The 13393-nt window shown below is 37.5% G+C and overlaps 1 protein-coding gene across 7 annotated transcripts in view; it reads left to right on the top strand.

Moving 5' to 3' along the window:
• NFIA (nuclear factor I A) overlaps positions 1 to 13393 on the top strand; it is a 305892-nt gene that overhangs the window by 5723 nt on the left and 286776 nt on the right. For all 7 annotated transcript variants that reach the window (XM_030572277.1, XM_030572278.1, XM_030572276.1 and 4 more), the window contains exon 2: positions 1012 to 1543. In XM_030572277.1, the coding sequence (XP_030428137.1) occupies positions 1012 to 1543 (532 nt within the window). The remainder of the gene's footprint in view (positions 1 to 1011; positions 1544 to 13393) is intronic.

The following is a 13393-nucleotide window of genomic DNA, read 5'->3' as shown; positions in this document are numbered from 1 at the left end:
ATATAAATCAAACACTTTTTCTTTTTTAAATTAAAAGGGTAGAGTTTAAGTTTTTAATACTTTTTACTGTTAGGCATGCTGGAGAAATTTGCAAACTGGTTACATTATTTACTGTTTCTAGTGGTACAGAAGACAGAGTTTAGAAGCACCTTGTATTGTATTATAAAATCACTTATACTGAAATTTTATTACACTGCAGATTGCCATTTCCAAATATGTCTTAGGGAAAGTTTGCTGTATTTCAGACATCCCCATACAAACATTGATTGGCATCCAAATGTTTAGAATTTGCCAAATTGGCGGGCATATGCTGGCTACACCACAAGCGAGTGGGGTCAGGGAGAGAGCAAAGAGAGAGATGCGTTCTTTGAAAATGGATTAAGGTCACTACACTCGTGTATTTTTAAACTTTTATTTTTTAATGATTTTAAGTTTTAGGACTGAGTCTAATAGTTACAGAATCTTCCTCATATTTATGTGTATTTTAGTCGTTCTCTACCCTCTGTGATAGCAGTGTCATATTCTTTAGGCTGATATAATATTGAGAAAGGGTTTATATATAGATATGTATATCTATAGATATAGTATGTGTGTGACTGTGTATACAGACGCTTCCTGACTTACGTAAGCGTTCTGTTGTGGAACGCCTTGTGTAAGTCACATTTTGCATAAGTCGGAAATGTGTTCCTGACCTTTATGGAAAAATAACAACAAAAAATCCGCCTATTTCTAGTTTACGGAACTTTTTCCATAAGTGTGGATTTGCATAACCCGGGGGGGGGGCGTCTGTATACATATATACAATATATGTGTTAATATGTGTGTGAGATTACAAAGGTGCTTGTGTTTTCTGCACTGCATAGTATATACACATTATCATTACTTAATTCTCACTTCTAGCGGATATTAATTTCTCGTGTTAAAATAGCATTTTAAGGAGATGTTTTGAACTCTGTGACTGATTTGTTTGTGTTTTCATGACATCAGTATAATTCTTTATCATTTTCCTAGGATGAATTTCATCCTTTCATTGAAGCACTTCTGCCTCACGTCCGAGCATTTGCATACACGTGGTTCAACCTGCAAGCCCGAAAACGAAAATACTTCAAAAAACATGAAAAACGTATGTCAAAAGAGGAAGAGAGAGCAGTGAAGGACGAATTGCTGAGCGAAAAACCTGAGGTCAAACAAAAATGGGCATCCAGACTTCTGGCAAAGCTCCGGAAAGATATCAGGCCTGAGTACCGAGAGGATTTTGTTCTCACAGTCACAGGAAAAAAGCCTCCGTGTTGTGTTCTTTCCAATCCAGACCAGAAGGGCAAGATGAGAAGAATTGACTGCCTACGCCAGGCAGATAAGGTCTGGAGGTTGGACCTTGTTATGGTGATTTTATTTAAAGGTATTCCGCTCGAAAGTACTGATGGCGAACGCCTTGTAAAGTCCCCACAGTGCTCTAACCCAGGGCTGTGCGTACAGCCACATCATATAGGAGTTTCTGTTAAGGAACTCGATTTATATTTGGCATACTTTGTGCACGCAGCAGGTAAGTGCATTTATGCAAAGTTGTCCAACTTTCTGTATATCTACAGTCCTCTGCTGTACCATCCGGGTTGAGTGTTATGACCAGTCAGAGACTGTATGAGTCAGTGTTTGAACTTGGGAGAATATGTGCCATGTAAAGGTGGTTGGCAGCATTGTTTTAACGCCAGTTCCAGGCCTGACAAGTAGGAGAATGTACACCAGTATAACCTGGTTGTGAATGGACAGGTGTTCACACACTTTCTGTTGCCTTTAAGAAGTAGTAGTGTCAAGATATGTTGGTTTTCCAATACTAACAGCAATCAAATCTTTGGCACATCTAAACTGCTTTCAGAAGTGGCCGACGTCAATATTAGCACAGGAAATGTTAAAGGCTGTCTTTTAGAACTATGTAGTGGCCTGTTTAAAATGGACCTTATTTTAATACTGGTAAGAGAAAGAAGGTAGCTGAACGTTTTTTTAAACTGGCTTTGTATGTGTGTTGTGTCGTGTAAAGAATAAATTCAGGGAAATAAAAGTGTCAAAAGCCTAATGGTGCTAAGGCCCAATACAAGACCTGGTGAGTGCCTTCAGCTCATATTGACGTGGGTGATAGGTGAAGGTGCTGAGAACCTTGCAGGATTGGTCCCAGAGGGAAAAGCAAAGAAATCATACAAATATGTAAATAGAACAGTGCAGTGTGGATTGTGGCTAAAATAAAGGCCATTGGTATCAAATGGGGAAAGTAAGGTCAGTGTTAAAAATGTAACTAGCACACAATAAATGAATACACTTAAAATCTGACTGATACTAAGAACTGATGGCTTGTTTGACAATACTGCATTCAGGAGAGCGGAAATGCTTTTACATGTCATGAAATTCGCGATCTTGTCTGTGACTCCAATGCGAACCACACCCTGCCTGTGAATATTAGTATATTCAGAGGCTACCTAATAGGTCAACTGGATAAATAACATGCAGTAGCATTTCTTTTCAATCATTTTGTTTCTGACAAAGTTGCTGTGTATGAAATGTTAGGCCCAAGTTTTTGGAGCTTGTTGACTTTTCATATATACGTACTAGTTTTGCTGGATTTCATTCACAGTAGTAATATAAGCCAGGGAGTTGGAGGGAGCTGAAAATGAGGGGAAACAAAGAGAAGTCAGTGGACTCTTATCAATAGAAACTTAATAAATATATAATAACAATAATAATAATAATATAAATCTTGCTAAAAGAAGAGAATACATCTATTATCTAGCATTCTTTTGGGGTGATACATAAACTGCAGACTATCCGAAAGCTGCCTGCAATAAAATCAATATTCATTGTGATACATAGTATCACTTCAGTAATTTTATTGATATACACTATGGTTAGAAGGAACCTTTGGCTAACATTGTGATATTTTACATAGTTAGGCTGTGAAACTTTGTAATTAGACGTGATTTGATCAATAGCACTTCACAATGCTGGGGAAGCAAATGTAGGCAAATATTACAGGAAGAGTGTTTTATTTACTGCATGGTATGGTGAAATGGGAATGACCAATTCATGTAGACTTACATTTAGCACTAGTGTTGTTTAGTTAGTGTTATGTTTCATGAATTAAATGCAGGCTTCTGAAAAGCACTGGGAATTGTCAGCAGAACCCAGTGACCTCCTACCTTAAAAACTTGAATACACGTTATCGTTTTTGTCTGTCATTCTGTATATGTCTAGATAAAATATGGTTGAGAGACAGAGAGAGACAAGCAGCTTAACTAAGTACGTATGTAATATAAGGAGGCCTAAAGTGATAGTTTTTTTCTGTTGTGGCAGTCACACATTAGATATGTAAAGGATCTAATAATATTTTGTTTAGCAGCATATCATCTTATACCATCTTATCAATATGAAGTGGTAACAAACAGACCACAGTTGCACTTACTGTTCTTTGGACTAAACCTTTGCCACAGGAACTTAAACATTAGACTTAATCTTTATTTACATTTATAGCCTCTTTTAAACTATAAACCTCTCACTCTAACTATACAATTTAATATTTTACCTATTGCTTACTGATTGTATATATTGCATGACATTGCTATTGCAATAGTTTGTAATAGGATGTTAGTAAATCTAATCATAAGGTAGGACAAAATGGTTGTAAAATGTTATTTAGGAAGCATGCAGTGTAGTAGTTGCCTTAAAAAGACATAATGAAAGCATCATGGATAAGGCTACCTTTTGGGTTTTTTGTTTTCCTCTGATGTATCCCAGAATTCTTTGTTACACCTGAACTCTCGCCAAGTCAATGGTGATTGGTTCTCACGGAACCGCAGTAATGGCAGCTAATGCTGTGTGCGCAACAGGAAAATGACAAAAGAAAATAGTAAGCATCCTTTGTCTCAGAATATTTCAGACTTGATTTCAGAGATTTACAGACCTGTTATTTATGCCGAGGAAGTTGCCAACACAAATATTAGGTAGGTTGGTCAACTTACATATAGCTGATTTGACAGGCATCTGCTATAGTGCCGAAGATTTGTAAACACTAAACAATGTTTTTACCTCTTTAAAAGTTTTGAGAAGTTGCCAGTATTGGCAGGAGGCACAGACTTTGAAACGTGCTTTAAGATACGTGCCAAAACCATTGTGGCCTTTTCACCCATAGTGCTTGCTTCTTTTTAATATTTATTTGTTTATTTATTTAATAAAATTAATTCTGTTCCACTATGCCTTGTTCTAGATGATTTCAACAGTGAGATGTTCCTTTCCATCTAAATGTGTACGATAATTATTGCTTCGAGTCCAGGCTTTCTCTTTAGTTGAACACTGTCATCTATAAGAGAAAACATGTGCCCAGATTTAAATAATTCTTCTGACAAAGCAGATTCAGCTATAGAATGAATTATTCTCTTTTAAGAACTACTATATAAAAAACAAGAAAACTCAAGTATGTGAATACACAAGCTGTGTGCCATTTTTGTAAGAAAATAAGGAATGTCGGTGTTTTTTGAATTAGAAGGTCACCCAAAATGTATTGCCCTATAGAGCATCAGCTCCAATTAGCAGTTTGTAACCTGTTTAAGAAAAGTATTCTCATACCCTTAACTTGGGTTGGCTTTTTAATTTTCATTTATTCTGCACATGTATCAAATGACAACTTGGAAACCACTGTGGCAAACCGTTTTCTTTGTGGGAGTGTAACAGTAAAGCTAATTTATGACCAGTCCTTTACCAGATGATCTGTATCAGAGTCTACAATAAACCAGGCACGTGGCAAGGTCACAATTTAAGTTGTTAAGGTCATAACCTTAGCCACCAGGCGTTTGACCTTTTAGATAAAGTTAACCTTTGTTCATTAGTAAGCACTCAACCAAGAACTTTCTTGAGTTTTTTACTGCTTCAGAGTTACTTCTGCTAATGCGATCAGATTGTAGAGAAGATTCGCAGCTGAAGTAGTTAAATTTTCCAAGAGGTCAGGTTTTTTACAGAGTTCTTGAGTGGACAAAGCTAGGTTGTAATCTATAAGCCAACAAAGTGATAACAACACAACACTTGATTTTTTGACAGGCGTTATTCATTCTAGGCAAGAATTAAAGCTAGCTAGAAATTTGCCACTCAGAATCTTTTGATCTTTAAGACAGACATTTAAAAATGCTAAATTTTAATAAATCTGGGATTTTTAAAATTTAAATAAAGCCATTCTTCTGATTTTAGTAATATTAAAAAATGAAGCCAAGGTGTAAATAAGTCTAATGTATTTGTGTAACTGTGAAAGTTTACTTCACGTTCAAATACCTATTGTGGATAATTTGCTGTGTACAGTAATACTATGTACACATGACTTTAAACTTAAAATAGACACATTTTCTGCTGTAATTGGTGGCATTTTAATATTTATACTTAGGCTATAATAAAGTATCAATTTAAATAATGCACATACAGGAAACATGCTTGCATATATTCAGAATATCAGTGTAAGAATCTTTTAGTTCCAAGTCAGAAAGGTACGTAACACTTTGTGCCATCATCTTTTAGTGCAATTGTTATTGATTGTTACTGCATTAATCCTGTTAATAGCTTCAGTTGTTCAGTATGTATCTGTAATGTGAAAGGTGTTTTAACAGTACTGTACATCATAAAAAGAGCTGTCGCAGCATCCTGAACACCTGAGATCTGCTCTGCAAAAGTCTAGTGTTTTACTGTGTAAAGAGTTACCATTTACCATGGTACATACACCATATTGTTACCTTAATTATATTGTAGTGGAAGCTCATTTTTAATTACTTAGGTTATTTTCTTAGTTTTCTCTGAAACAGCATTTATTATTTAATTTAAATCAAAAGATAGAGTCCACTGTTAGTTTTTGATGCATTTTGTTTTTATTTTGTCTATGTTATTGCCATTCCATCATACAGATAGCCACGATATGCAGATTGGCCAGATGGTTGTGTTAACAGATTGAGAACCCACTTCCCACTGCTAAAGAGCAGGTGTAAGATCAGTAGGGATTTTTTTTCCTCCCAAGATTCATCCCAAATGCTCATTAGAATAGTGTTTAATGATTTAAAAAAAGACCGCATTTCAAAATATCATCATATCTGTCATGAAGTCAATGTGTAATGCTCTCTGCAATTTATATGTATATCTGGAGATATTTTAAGCATATCCTCACTGTGAGACTGTTGGAAATTGACTTCTAATACATGACTGTTGAAGTCCAGTGTATTTCAAAAGCAGTCTTAAACGTTTCACACGTGAAGCTGGATGTTACTGACACACATGCATTACTTCATTACTGGGCTGCGTGTGCAGATCCAAAGGAACCTGGCTACATCAATATTCAGAAAATCTCTTAACGTCTCAGTATTTATATGTTTGTTTTTCATGGGTCTTCTTGCTATACAGAAACATGTATGGGTTAAAAGTAATATGAGATGTAGTGCTCTCAGCATATTTCCACCATCAAAGAAGATCAGATCTTGTATTATTTCAAGCCCATAAAAGGCTCCCATTAAAAAGAAAAGAAGCCTGCAGAAAACATTAGTGCTCGCAACTGGATTTGGAATACAAAGACTTAAATTCTCTGAACAACCATCGTTTTATATAAAACACACACACACACACACACACACACACACTCTCTCTCTCTCTCTCTCTCTATGGTGTAGAAAGATATCTTTGCCCATCAAACAATTCTCGTTTGGAAAGTGGAATAATCAGTCTCTGCTCCTTGCAGGAGTAAACAGTAAATGACAGAAGCAGGATTTAGGTTGGGACAACTGCTTTTCCCCTGCTGTTGTAACTGAGATGGTAAGTGGCTGTGTTAATTCTAACCCTAGCTATAGCAAAACTTGTGACTGTTTGCTATATCACGAACCATTGGCAGTTCACTCATGTGGTTTAACTTTCTCCTTTCACCACCAACAACCAACCAAACAGTGGCTAAATATGCTTTCAGTGTGGCTAGAATATTTTCCAGGTGATTTTTGAAGTCAGTAACGTAATAATATTACTTACATGTGTTATTCTACAAGCAGAGGTGATCTGGAGTGAGACAGTAGATAGTGTGGGTGAAAAATTAGGAGAAGACTTTGAATGGAGGTCAGTGCATTTATAACTGTGAGGTTTGTGTGTTGGTAAGAAAGTTAGCCAGTGATGCTGGCTGGGTTTTGACTTGTCTACAGTTACTGCATTTTTATGTTTCCCTTCTTTTCCACCCAATGATGAATAGCATTAATTTAAATCTATTTAAGGCGAGTGTGGGAGAAACCACAATCTTTGTTGTGGTCACTGCTGTACACAGCAGGGCTGAATGTTTCATTTGGTTGAGGCCTCAAAGCAGATTCTGGAGGACCCAAAACACCATGTCAGCCTTTCAAGCCCTGCAGAGAAGCAGTGGAAATTCTGATTCTTCACAAATGCCGATATTTATTATTATGACTATTTTTTTTGTTTCAGTGTAAAGGAGAGGATTCCTGTCCATGGCTCTGTGCGTTCAAACAATTATTGAAAAGAACATTCCTTTCCAGAATAACCACCCAACAGTGTACTGAAACCACACACACAACCAAATTAAATGAACATAACCAGCTAGTAATTCAAAGCAGCAAAATAAACCCAACTCCATCAACTCCCTCACCCTCAACCCTCCCCAGAGCTCTAGCAAAGAGATGTTCTTCGCAACACGTCCTAAACATCACCAGGTTGGGGCTGTTTAGAGCTGGGTAGGTGGGAATAAATTCCAGACCAAAGTATCTTTTCTGGAGAACTCCCTGCTGGCGGGTTCTGCATCAAGTGGGTTCCAGCTCACGTAGCTTCGCTAGCCACAGCTGTGGCTATAGCATCCATTCTGGATTATTTAAAACGAATTGAAGGATTGTAATTACAGATTAAATATGCAAATTGAAAAATCAGGGCCACTTGTTTAATCATTGCCGTAGCAGTCACTATGGTTGACTCTGTGACTTATCACAGAGAGAGCTTGAAACAGATGGAGCTCTTTGTGAAATAAACGGGATAGTTTTAATCCCAGGTAGATACAAAGATACCCTTTGATTAATTTGTTCAGTTAATTATTTGTATTATGGTAGCATCTTGAGTCCATGATCAGTTTCAGAGCACTGTATTAGGCACTGTGCGAACATAGAGGTGGATGAGATTCTTGCCTGCAAAAGTTTACAATCTGAAGCTTTGGCTGGCTTGATCCAGATTCTCCAGGCAAGTTTTCCAAATGTTCAAACCTGAGGTGCTGAAGGTTAAGCACACAAATTCATACTGAGAACACCTAATTAAATGACTTGATTTTCAAAAGGGCTGAGCACCTGCAGCTGCCGTTGATTTCAGGAGGAGTTTTGCCCAAGTAAGTTAATTCTGATTGGTTCTGCCAGGAGTCGGAGAGTTTTCTAACCAGCTCTAGTGTTTATTATATTATTATATTCACTGGATCATAATCTTCCATCACTAGCAATAGTGCAATGAAGTCTCCACTGATGTAAATAAAAATAATGTATTTATATGCTTTGGGCAGTGTTTAATAACTCTGTAACTTTGTTGACGTAAGTCAACGAATTTGGCTATTGGAGCTCAGTTCTGTCTGTAGATGCATTCATGTAACTCATTAAGAGTAATGCATACATCTCTAATGGCAGGATTTAGCTATTTTAAAGCAAATAACATTTCTTTGGGTCAGATTTATAGCTATCCTCCATAAAATATATACGTGCAGCCATCTTGTGTTTACTAAACGCACGAGTGCATGTGCAAAATGGAGAATGGTGCCGTATAAACTGCTTTGAGCTGTGTTTTGTATGTATAAACTTGGGTTTTGCCTGTGCAAGTGTGCTGCTCCTTCATATTTGACCCTTTGAGTCCTACATTTAGAAACCTTTTTGAATCCTTAAAATTTGAGGGGAAAAATACTTAATGTGATCCTTTACTAAGACTGGATGCTGTCAAGTGCCATCATATGCCTCCAATCGAAGCCTTAAATAAAGACAGACAAGTTTGTTACATTGTAAAGGCCTGTAGCTGCAACTTTATTGAAATGTTAATTAAACCTTCCAGGTAAATATCTAAACTCATTTGGGCCATTGTGACCACCAAACCATTGGGACTCAGTACAGAACTATATCAGGCCCCACTCATAGTTCTAGACTCATGAAAAGAACCGGCCACGCCATATCTGTATTTCAGTGTGAGGCTTGTCCCCATACTGCTGTTGTCTCTGAGCTCCTTTGGGGCCAAGAAACATGTTACACATCACCAGGGATCTTGTAATTGCAACAGATTATCCTATAACCATTAGTGTTGAGTGTGGCAAAAGCTCTCCTGATGGGGACTGCTGAGGGCACTGCCTAACCAGACCTGGGGGATGAAATTTAGCTCTGATCATATACCAGAAAAGAGGGAAGTGAAGAATCCCATGGAAAGGTGAAAACCTTGATTTAGGTCAGTTTACCAAAGAGGGGAAATTCCTTCCTAATCCCATACATGATAGACAGTAAAATCTGGTGCAATTCTAAGGAGAGCTAAAACAAATGCAGAGGCAAATCCATATCCAGCCATGGCAATAAGGTGCAACTGATTCATGCATTGGGAGAATGAAGGGAAAAAATTCACCATATGAAGAGACTGAAGCGTGCTCTCCAGTTTCTAAATAACTTCCATCCCTATCTCCATCTCATCCTGGTTGACCAATCAGGTGCCATGGCAGGTTTTAAAATGGCCAATTGGGCACTGCCTTGGGCTCAAGGAGAGTGCTCTTTCTTCAGAAAGCCTTTATATGGTAGTGATACGAGCTGAGTAAAATTGAGATCAGGCTAGATTTAATTCTGAGCTATTCTGAAGTTTTCATGGCTTTAGTGAAAAATATCTGTCACTCAAAACCTAGATTTGAATTTAGTTCTTCACACCCCGGGACTGAAAACTCCACACAACTGTGTGATTTTGGAGTGAAAGCAGTTAGCATATTTGGGCAGGATGATATAGACAGTATGTCTGCATTCCTTTAAAATATAAATCTCGGTCATTTAATTATGTTTTCAGAGGGCAGATATGAGGATATACTGCAAAACTCATTACCTGTTATACCGACATGATAATCTTATTAACCTTGCTTTCTACTTTTTAATTTTATTGTGCACCCTGTATAACTCTTACCATATCAAAAATAATTGCTTGGCGAACACATGATGTCAGAGGTCTGATACAACATTTATCTTTACAAGTGAGGAGACTGATAACTTGCGAGTTACATAACTGCATGCAAGGGATCAGATAGCGCCTCACAAGAGAAGGAAAGTGAATTGTCAGCCGATAATATACAAGACAAGATGCAGGCATGTGCGTTTGTACTTTGGATTGAAAATCAGTCTTGCAAAACTGTTGTGAAAATTGACCAGTGTTTGTCAAAATATGCTCGTTTGTCCATTGATGATGATAATCGCCTCCCCCCTCCCCGTTTTACTCACACATTAACTATTACTTGCTTAAGGCGAACAAAATGTTCAAGGCTGACGTTTCCAGCCAACCATACCCCTCCAGTTGGATTTTCTATCATGAACCCTTACACCTCACACAATTCCACTGAAATCTTTCTCTCTCTCTTTCAGTCTTTAGTATATAGCGGATATTTTCTCCTTTATTTTGTGATCTGGGGGTGGTGAGTGGAGGGAAACAAATGCCATAATAATATCCCTTTTCAGAAGAATATAGTTTAATTTTGTGTGTGCGTGCAGCAGCTGCCATTGGCAAGCTCTCGTCTTTGTTGCCATGGTTTTTATTGCATGTGTGCCAGAACATCACTGGATGGTTCAGCATGATCCCGTTATTGGGTGAGATGTATCTGTAGTGAGTCACAAAATTGTCATTAGATTGGTGGATTTAAAAAGTAGGATTATTCAAACAGGTGGGTCGATTATGATGAAGGGTTATTTGGTGGCTGATGACATAATAACTTGGATAGCGCAGGTTAAAAATACCACAGAGGCATGTTTTTACATATAGGAAAACAGCCCAACAATATCCTCCAGTTGAACTATGAAGAGGCAAAATAAAATGGAATAGACACAAGTTAGCTGAGTTGTTTTATTCAGTGCCATTGAAGATGACAATTATATAAATACACATGTTGGATCCAGTCCTTTAGTTCATTCCTTCTTAAAACTCTCACTGCAGCTATTGGGAGCTTCATGCATTGAGAGTAGCACCAACTCCATGGTGTTTAGTTATTCCTAAACCATTAAAATAGTTGCAAGATGAGGGGCCAGTGTTGCTTGTAAGGATCAGAGCCTGAGTGGTACATGTGGAAAGCATATATTGGACCTACTTGAGATCTATTTGTGAAAAGTTCTGTATAAGAGATAGATATTATTATTTTATTACTCATGGTTCTTTTAGTTGGGCATGTTGAGACTTAAGACAGGCAAAAGAATGAATCTGATCAGTGGTACACCATTCTATGAACTATAAAACTGACACTATATGCCTTGTAATCATGTGTGGTATTAGCAAGACCCCTTGACTCTGCTATAGCTGTTACTTGCTATGACCATAGAGATGTAGCTACTATTACTCTTGTTCTTTGGTTCCATCTATCCATCAATCATATTAATAATGTGCCTGTCAGATTGGTATCTAAGCAAGGACTAACTATTATTTGATAATATGTCTGCTATGCACCCATGTTTTGTGATCCTGTGTATCTTCTTTAATCACAACCATTTACCTCCCCTATTGTATCCCTTAACTCAAGCACTAGATGCATAAATATCACATTGGGAAAGGTGCCCCGGCACAGATTACTCCTTGGTGCAGAGTGCATTTGCAAATCTGGGAATTTGCTGTCTCATGTGGGCAAGCTCTCCAAGCACAGAACTCCCAAAGGGAACTCTTAGGGCCTGATGCAAAGGCCTGTGAAGTCAATAGAGATACTCCCAATAGTGAGGAGTTCCATGAATGGAAGGCTGACATGCTCAGGTTTGTGGAGTGCAGGCACTGTGTACAGTGTGTTATGAGCCTGCAAGGAGAAAATGCAGGATAATCCCGATGAAAAACAACGTGCAGCATGAAATATTGAGACAGCTTTATGCATGTAGCTTGCCTTTTTCCCCACAGTTGAGTACAATCGCTATGAACTACAGGTTTAAGCTTTGTAACTGAAATTACGACTAGTCAAACTACTACTTGAATATTTCTGCTTAAGGCCAACGTACAGATTAGAAAATATACTCTGTACCATTGGAGGAATCCTGATGAACCTCTGCAGAGGCATCAAAAGCAAAGTCTAATCTTGTCAAGGCAAAAATCTAAGAGAAGTTTTAGGACAGAAATACAATGTCTGTCACATTTCATCTCAAAGAGGATTGCTGGATTTTGGTGTTCTCTTTTTGCCTAAAGCAGTAGACGAGAGAATTTTAGTTTGGAATGGAAGAGCTATAGCAAAATCCCTGTCTGGTACTACACAGGGTGAAATTTCAGTTTAATTCAGTTGGATTGTTGTTAAGTGGTAGATTTTACTATTTAAGCAAAGTAGTTTCAAATAACTTATAAGAATGAATTATTTGTAGCTGGATACTGTTCAAAACTATTGCTGTTGTAATTCCTGTTGGGGAAAGATTGTGCAGAGATGAGGACTTTCCTTGATGTTACATTGACTTCATTAAAGATATCTGGCAAACCTATTTTCATTGATTGCTTTCCTGGAAAGTCAGTTCCTGCATTATTTTAAGGTATTGTGAGTGGCTGGTACAAATGTAGAGGGGTTCGTTTTAATTTCTGCTGACCATTTAGAAGGTCAGATTCCCTACTGTTGTATATTAGAGTTGACCAACTGACTTCCGTGAAGCTGGGCTGATTTTCACCAGCTGAGAATCTGCTTCATAGTGTTTATGTAAAGCTTTTTAATTTTTTTCAGCTGGTGACAATTTATATTTGCATATAAAAATGTCTTTTGAAAAGTAAGGTAAGTTGGAAAGACCACAGGGCTGGCTAGGTAGGAGGTGGTATTTTCATGATCAACAAGTCGCTCTTCTTTGGAGATGGATCACTGACACTTTAGCTAACTCCAGTACTTGTTGGTGCCTAGATTTCTGTGGCTCATTTATTAATATGCATGTTATAGAGACAGATGCTGTTCTAGAGATTTTCATCCCAGTCTGAGAAGAATGTCCTCAGGATGTGCATTCTTTGCGACATGTCGAAGGATATGTAAGTGTGTACCTGGACAAAATAATATGCTCAGAACCTGATTTTAAGCTCTAAAGCTATTCTGCTCAAATGTTACAGATCACAATCTCAGTATTTATTTACAGGAGTGGAATAATTATTTTAAATATATGATTTAAATATATCCTCTTATTTAAAAAGTGAATTCTTGTGCTGTGAA

The sequence above is a fragment of the Gopherus evgoodei genome, chromosome 8 (genome assembly GCF_007399415.2).
Source record: "Gopherus evgoodei ecotype Sinaloan lineage chromosome 8, rGopEvg1_v1.p, whole genome shotgun sequence".
Taxonomy (NCBI): domain Eukaryota; kingdom Metazoa; phylum Chordata; order Testudines; family Testudinidae; genus Gopherus; species Gopherus evgoodei.
This window is presented reverse-complemented; position numbering and strand designations above follow the sequence as displayed.